Source organism: Lampetra fluviatilis, chromosome 43, assembly GCF_964198595.1.
Source record: "Lampetra fluviatilis chromosome 43, kcLamFluv1.1, whole genome shotgun sequence".
Lineage (NCBI taxonomy): Eukaryota > Metazoa > Chordata > Hyperoartia > Petromyzontiformes > Petromyzontidae > Lampetra > Lampetra fluviatilis.
In genome coordinates this window covers 8,598,198-8,606,457 of record NC_136317.1, presented here as the reverse complement: position 1 = coordinate 8,606,457, position 8,260 = coordinate 8,598,198, and the positions used below count along the sequence as shown (strand labels likewise).

At 48.2% G+C, this 8,260-nt stretch overlaps 1 protein-coding gene across 1 annotated transcript; it reads right to left on the bottom strand.

The window, feature by feature from the left end:
- Nucleotides 1-4,106: 4,106 nt before the first annotated feature.
- LOC144946954 (uncharacterized) lies at nucleotides 4,107-7,125 on the bottom strand. The gene is made up of 3 exons (XM_078876023.1): nucleotides 7,082-7,125; nucleotides 4,613-4,787; nucleotides 4,107-4,301 (listed from the first exon to the last, which is right to left on the bottom strand). The coding sequence occupies exons 2-3, from the start codon at nucleotides 4,748-4,750 to the stop codon at nucleotides 4,107-4,109; spliced, it is 333 nt and encodes a 110-aa protein (XP_078732149.1). The 5' UTR covers nucleotides 4,751-4,787; nucleotides 7,082-7,125.
- Nucleotides 7,126-8,260: the final 1,135 nt, after the last annotated feature.

Genomic DNA, 8,260 nt, shown 5'->3' with positions numbered 1-8,260 from the left:
GCCCCAGTCTCCGTCCGCGCCCACGAATTCTTTGAGAGGCGGCAGTCGCTGCTGTAACGCGACGTCCGTGGCTGCGGATCGCGCTCCGTCGTTCCCAGCAGACGTTACAGTGTGGACGGGCTGCGAGCATGGCATCGCCGGTCGCTCCGTTGTTGATGCGCTGGCCGGTGTTGATGATGTCACGGCTTGTGCTTGGCCCTCAGCAGTCACCTGACGCGGGCCGGCCCCGCCCTCTGCTCGCACTGTAGTGATGGCGGGAAATTTAACTGCAAGCCGCGTCGGGGTGGCGGGAAATGTCGCCGCGCGTTGGCTGCCGTCGTCGTCCCGCGCAGCCCCTCCAGCCCCCAGCCGCGTGATCTCCTCCAACGCGGCGGCCGCAGTGTAGAGCAGCTCCGCCAGGCGGGAGTGAGCCAGCCGAAGTCCCTCGGCCGACGCATCCCCCCCTTCCTGTCGTAGCAGCACGGGTGTACTCAGCCCCGGCTGCTCCGATCCGACCTCGGCCATCTCTGGTGGCGATTCGGCCGCGGTGTCCTCCATCTCCGACTCCCTGGTACGTGTCGTCCCTCGTGTGTCCATCGTTGAACGTTCACTTCTGACCCCAGATGTAGTAAGTATTCAGGAGGCTTTGACGACGGGGTCGGAGGCACACTTATTTATTAACACCAACTTGTGCACAGTAACGGGTATACACAGTACTTAAAGGGGTATAGTCCCCTTCACTCGGCTAACAGGGAGACACAACATCTAACCCCGCTAACCTATGCCCAAGTCCTCCACTACGGAGCTAGGGGAGGCTACCTATCCCAGCCCTGGTCAAGCTGGGATCCCGGCACCCTGAGTCTCCAGACCGGCTCTTATAAGAACGTCAGTCTGGGCTCTCGGGGCCACGCCACCGGCTTGCCCTGGTCGGCCCTGACAAGGACAGCGAGCCAGGGGAGCTCCGGGGCCTATTCTAGCTGGTCTTCAGTCTTCGCTGGTTTAAGCTGATACTCCACCTCGAGCCCTCCGGCTCACCACCTTTTATAGTACTCAGCCCCCGGGAGGGGCCCGCAGGGGATGCAGGTGCGGACGTCGGTGTGAGCACCTCCTCTGTGTACGGCCCTAACCACGCCCCTTGTGTTTGTTAGCCATCCGCGCCCATACACAATTACACCTCTACATCTGTACCAATTAATTAATTGATGAAATTAAGCATTTAGAAACATATATGTTACGAATCTACACATTCACAGGAAGACTATTGTGTTCAAATCTTTCTTTTGATCACAGAATCTTGCCCGCGAATTTATTGAAGCCTTAGCCAATGGATAAGCATTTGATGAAGCAGGCACACTGCCGCACACCATTGTTCCAAGACATTTTGTTAATTGCATAATCTTACCAATGAATTCATTGAGGTCTACTTTTGCTTTCAGGACGTGTTTCTTTATTGCTGTTCGTATGAATATTGTCACATTCATTTTTAAGGACTTTTTCCGATCGCCGTGTATGCTAGCTTTACTCTGAGGAATTAATCAATTGTTCTGTTACCCAGTTTAACAAACGTAATCATTGAGGGTTAAATGTATGGATCAATGAGGAGAACATCTCTAGGAATACTGTGTTAACATTCCTAGCATAAGAATTCGCATTTTAGAGTGTTATGTTTTTGTTTAGAAATTAAAGTTGCTTAACACACAAGAGTCTGAGTGGTGCCTTCCTAAGTTCATGCATAATAATCTTAATTATAAGAACTGTATCCTTCGGAGAGATATGAATTTTGAGACCTGACATAAAACACACTAAACATAATCAGTAAAAGTTAAAGCGAGAATCATTGTATTATCCCGATTGATAATACAACTCTAGACAACGAAGCCAAGCTTAATCAGCATACTTACATCACACTTGCATAACTTCATACAATGCACTGTATTATCCCGATTGATAATACAACCCCAGACAACGAGGCAGAGCCCAATTATCATAATTACATAAATTAGCATAATTTCGGTTAATTACACATTTGTTTATTTTTACTTATTTTTAATGCATTTTTCAAGACCCAATATATACAACACTCAACCACATAAATTGCATACACCTTGCCATCAAATTCACCATGGAGGTGGAAAAAGGATGGCAAGTTACCATTCTTTGGTGTTTTAATTGAAAAGAGACCAGATGACTCAATGGGACACTGTCTACAGGAAAGACACCCAATCGGATGCCCATCTAAAACCTTACTCCCACCACCATCCATCCCAGAACAATTCCCTCATCGAAACTCTGCACCATAGAGCTCGATGTATTTCCGACCGTCATCACCTAGCCAGTGAACTGGAACATGTACACCAAGCTCTCAAGAGGAATGGATATTCAGACCACACAATCTGTAAAGCTATCACGCCAACCGTTGGGAAAAAAAACATCTGAGGACCCAGTCAAAACCATCACCTTGCCATACATAGCAGGGGTCACTAAAAATATTTCCAAAATCATGAGCAAACACAAGATCCAGGTTCGATTTAACACAGTACATACAATTAGTGATCTGATCCCCTCTGTGAAGGATGTGATCCCTGATATGCAATACCCCGGCATCTACAAACTAAGCTATGTCTGCGGCAGTAGTTACATTGGAGAAACTAAGCGACATGTCTTGGACCGTGTTTGTGAACATAAGGCAGATCTGAAACACGGTAGGACCAATACCTCGGCCGTGGCTGATCATTGTTTTAATGCGGTGGGCTCACACGAAATTAATTTCTCTAAGATGAAGTTATTTTGCAAGCCCACTGTCTATCAACAAGGATTCGTTCATGAAGCCATCCATGTATTGAGACAGACACAATTTCAACCGAGATGGGTACAAACTGAGCAATCATTGGAAGGACGTTATTAACCAGTTTAAGTCATAACTGGCTGTGCCGTTTCCACCCTTCCGATGTTAGTAATTATTTTCGACTCTGGTTTTACATTAACAGGTTAAATATCTCACACAAACTCAGCAACCGTCGCTCGTGTCCTCGATGTGGCGGGGCTCTGAGATTTTACATTGGCATGCCAATTAATCTCCTAATACAATGGCTACCTTCGTGGAGGTAGCTCTCGGACCTTACATGCAAATATCTCACTTTATCATCACTAGCCCCACCCACTTCATGAACCTTGGGCTACACCCATTTCAAACCTTTAAAAACAGCCTGCCTCAGCAGCTTTCCCACTTTTTTATCCTAATGACGATTGCTTGTTGCGATCGAAACCTCGTAGTTATTTGTTATTCGAACCTATCTACGGGACTTTACCTAAAGGCCCAAAAAGATAAATTCCTGCAGTCACTAAAGCTTTAAGTCAAGATTGTTTTTCAGTTCGTTTGCCACAAGCTCAGCTTTTTAGGGGAGGGGGTCACTCCTGAGTTACGTTTTCATATCAATTCCCATCGCACGCTAGATTGGATCACCAACTCTTGGAGGTGGCCACTCCGCTCTATACCTTTGTTTCCACCAAAGCTTGGAAAACGAGTTTTAATGCCCGGTGAATAACTTTGGCTAAAGTGCCATTCCCCTCAAATATCAATGGAGTCTTTATCTGCACATCGTCAGCATAGCCCCCATTGCCATGAGGTTTGAGGATATATTTAACTTACACGGAGTCAAAGGCTTTTTCATAGGACAAGGTTACTTCATAATTAGCCTTTCCTGGAACTTGATTTTTATGGAATGAAATATATTCCAGGGAAGTACCCGTTCTCGGGGCGCTAATAACTGGGTGTCAAATGCAACCTATTATGGACCTCCTAATTTTTTTTTTGAATGAAATATTTTGCATGGACGTACCTGTTCTCGGGGAGCTAATAATCTGGTGCCAATGCCACTCATCACGGACCTGTTTTTAAACAGTACAAAGCCCAACTCCTCTAACATGTGAAGACAGTGCCACGTTAGTTGCTTCTTTTGGGCCAAGAAAACCTCGATCCATGAAGCCCACCGACATCGCCAGTAACCCAATTTGCATCATGAGAAGAGCCAACCACAGCTCGCTGATTCCCAACTTCACACGCACAATTCACCAAGACCAGCACCAGTTTGCCACCAATTTTATTATTTATCTCATTTTAAAGATATTTATTTCGGTTTATCAGCAAAAATGGGCCGGCCACAGGGCCCCTTGGTGAGGAACACGCGCTCCTGGAACGGGGCATGGCCGGCCACGAGGATCCGCGTCCACGTGGCCATGAACGCTTGGAAGTCCACGCTGGCGCCTTGGTTCTCGTGAAGATCCCCCATAATGTTGCGCACTTCATCCGGGTCGCAAGCACCCTGCAGTCGTGACGGCGGGAACAATTTGTTACAGGCAATGAACCGATCCCTCTGCTCAATGCTGCATCAACAGCAATTAACATGCTATGGTGACCATCAGCAGTCGCAACCAACCCCTAGCAGAGGCTACACGCGCTCAGTTGTCCGAGCCACGGACCAGGAGCCGTCGAGGCTCCAGGCCGCGGGGGTTCCCGCAGTGCGCGCGTCTCCGAGCAGAGTGACTGCGCGAGGAAATGCGATCACAGTGACGCGCACGGCTCGAGTAACGCGTGCGCAGTGCCGCCGCCGCGCGGAGCCCCCAGGAAACCCACCGCCAGGTAGGGCCGCATGTGCTTCACGAGCAGATTCTGCAGCGCGTGCTTCCTCATGCAGACACTCCCCGCGCCTCCTTCACAGTTGGCGCAGAACTCGCGCACGAAGATGTCCATCACAGCGCTCAGATCCTCCATGGCGGTGGCAGACGAAGACAATCACAAGATTCTTTGACTGGGGGAAAGAACAATACAAGTTTTGCCTTAGACTGTTGGGACAAGTGCTGTTAGCGAGCACCTATTAATGCCAGCAAAACATGAGGTGGGTAGTCGGCACTCGGGCTGAACGATTAAGCGATATCATATCGAAATCGCAATTTGAAACAATGCTATTAAGAAATCGCAAAGGCTGCAATTTGAAAAGTCCTATTACTTTATTGGAATCGTTTTATTTAGTATTATAACTTTATTTATCTTAACAATTGTTCTATTTCAATTGAAACATTTTAAATGGAGGCCAGGAAAAGCAGTCCAGGAAGCAACAGCAGCCCTCAGACATGCTGACATTGTGGGTCATGTTCAGCAAGGGAGAGGAGGCCTTGGGCTAACTAGCCATGCTGCTTGGAGTAAAGCCACTGCACCAGAGCGGCGGAAGATGGTAGTGCAGGAAGTACGCCATCAGGAGGAGGCTGCAAGGTGGGCCAAGGCAGTCTCTCTTGCCAAACAGGGACAGTGGACTCGATGGGACAGTGTGGAGAAAAGGAAGATCAGCTGGAAGGATCTGTGGCCCATGGAAGCGAGGCGGTTGAGCTTTTCCATCAGAGCAACATATGACGTCCTTCCAACACCAGTTAATCTTCACCAATGGTATGGTGAAGATCCAGACTGTGCCCTCTGTTCCATGCCAGCCAACCTCAGGCACATTCTCACAGGGTGTAAAACAAGCCTCACCCAAGTACGCTACACTTGGCGTCACAACCAAGTCCTTAAAAACCTTGCGTCCGCCCTGGAGGACAAGCGAGCTGCCACCAACTCCCTACCACCCCCAGCAGCATCACACCCCTGACGGACGACCTTTGTCCGCGAAGGGGCTAAACCACCGAAGAGCGGCTCTACACCAATAGAGCGAGACCAGCTGCGCTTGGCCCGCAACTGAAAAATGCAAGCTGACATTGGCCGGCAAAACTTGTGTTTCCTCCGGAGATCGCAACCACCACCCTAAGACCTGACATGGTGCTCTGGTCCCGTTCGCTCAAGAAGGTCTTCATCATTGAGCTCACAGTACCCTGGGAGGACTCAGTAAATGAGGCTTATGAGCGAAAACATCTGCGCTATGCCGATCTAGCTGCCGAAGCACGGCATCATGGCTGGAACACAGATGTCCGACCAGTGGAGGTGGGCTGCAGAGGTTTTGTGGCAACATCTACAACCAGACTGCTTAGAGACCTGGGAATTCAGGGCCAGAGCCAGCGTTCGGCAATCAGAGCTGTATCGGAGGCGGCAGAAGGCAGCAGTCAGTGGCTCTGGATGAAAAGGAAAGACCCCAGCTGGGCCCCAAAGTGAGGGGGCCAGGAGGTATGCAGTCAACAATGCTTGACTCAGGGAGGAGGACACCCCTGCCATGCATAGTCCCATGGGATGCTGGCTATCAACACCAAGGCAACTCCTATGACTAATTGGGAATGGGACGCAAGCGTAGGATTGATCACCCTGTCGCTGGCCGCCTTTGGGGAGGGTGTATAGTATGAAAGGCCGAAACACCCTAGGAACCAAAGGTTCACTACTGACGATGCGCTCCCCAAATTTCACCAGGCTCACTGTTCATGAACTCTTGGAAGTGCTTGCACAAAGGATAGTAACATCTCAGCCTGTGTTCTTTGGAATCTAACAAATACATGTTGGAAGCAATTCATCTTTCAAGTTCTCATCCTTGCATTAGAATATATAGGAGCAGTTCATGTTTTGATGGCATCGTGTGGCAATGCTCAACTACATGTTTTAAATCTATTTTACACAGTGGATATTGAACTTAAGATCGACTTAAAAAAAAGTTTTATCGCAAGTCAAATCGCAATATCCGTCAAAGTCCCCAATTATATATTTTCCCCAAATCGTTCAGCCCTAGCCATCACTACACCCGGTCATATTGGTTTAAAACCACACCACATCTTTATTTGGCGGCAGTCGACCAAGAGAAGGCCCAGGACTGTTCAATACTTTGCGGGTGTTGGTTCCAAGTGGGTATCCAACGCGATTCGCCAGGTTCATGATACCAGTGCGCTAACCACTACACTACCGCTTTCATCATTACACACGCGTATACACGCCACACGGGTTAGCTTTGCGCAGCAACACTACACAGGACACGAGTATTGCTTTCAAGGAGACAACAGCCGCGAGATTAAGTAGCTTTCATCTCGCCCCAACGCTCGAGTATAAGCAGCGCAGAGAAGATTCACAGCGAGAAATCCAGGGATGCCGTCTCCACGAGGCCCCACCGCATTCAAGATGCCAAAAGACGAAACTCACCGCGATGGAAAGGCGCAACAACAAAGACGATGATGAGCAACCACGGACTCGGGGGCGGGGGGGGGCGGTTAAATCCTCACCTCTGCTGGTGACGTCACTCATCATTGTATACAGGTGTGCTGTTGACGTTAATAATAATTATATTGGCCTGTTGTATTGATGTCATATGACTCATCGAGTCTCCGTGTACGAATCAAACCAATCCAGTGCATCCACTCATTAAGCCGAATCCTTCGGGCGTGCGGGGTAATGATGATGATGAGGTTGGCTGAGTTTGTCTTTCTCTGTGAATTTCACCATTGTCGTGAAGATGCCACTCACCGTTCTTTTGCCGGGACGAGTTACGATCACTTTTAAATGTATCATCTACTTGAGCCGATTTAGGCAACAAATAACTCATTCAACATTTATTTTAGTGGCATATTTTGGATTACTCGTGACGCAATTGTTTTTGTACAGATTGCTATTTGTTTTATTCTATAGTTTAATCATTTTTCCTGTCATTTCGGTGATCTAGGTCACTTGCAAATGAGACTTTATCCTGGTCTCTTGGAGTTTTCATCTCACCTGGTTAAACAAAATACATTTCACTTTTCTAACGTTTTGATTCGTGCGGTGCTGTTTGACCATACTTCACTGTGGTAAGTCAGTGTTTGTGAATGGGATGAGGCAGGACCGTTTCAGTTGTTGCGTCATGCCCCTTCAATAGGAATACAGATCTCGCACTCGATAGCCCCTCTCATTGACACCGCACTGGGATTGGCGCTTTGCGGCTGCACTTCGAGTGGAAATGGAGCAGCGCTCCGAGCAGTGGAGCCACCGGTGTTGCGGGGAATATCGCAACCGAGTGCGGCCTCTGCTTTCCGCAGCAAAATGTCTGAATCATTCGTCGGGAAACGAATGCCAATTCACACGCTAGATCCGCAATATCCAACCCATTTGTCCTTCGGTGTTATTATCACCATTCATCACGAACATAGCAATGAGAACCCCGCGTGCATTACAGACGCTCGTAAAAAGGGTTTTTGGGTTAGATCGCGTAGTACAAGCGGCCTAGAAGCGTATTATTAAGTAATTCATCTTACGATTACAATTCTTTATAGAGGAAACATACTAATTAACTGTTTAGTAATCTATTATATACTTACAATACCCCCCCCCCCTGCTCCGCCTCTGGTC

Coding starts and splice junctions, on each gene's coding strand:
- LOC144946954 (XM_078876023.1), bottom strand. CDS start 4,750: ATGGAGGATCTGAGCGCTGTGATGGACATCTTCGTGCGCGAGTTCTGC. Junction 4,302..4,612: donor ACATGCGGCCCTACCTGGCG/GTGGGTTTCCTG, acceptor TCACGACTGCAG/GGTGCTTGCGACCCGGATGA.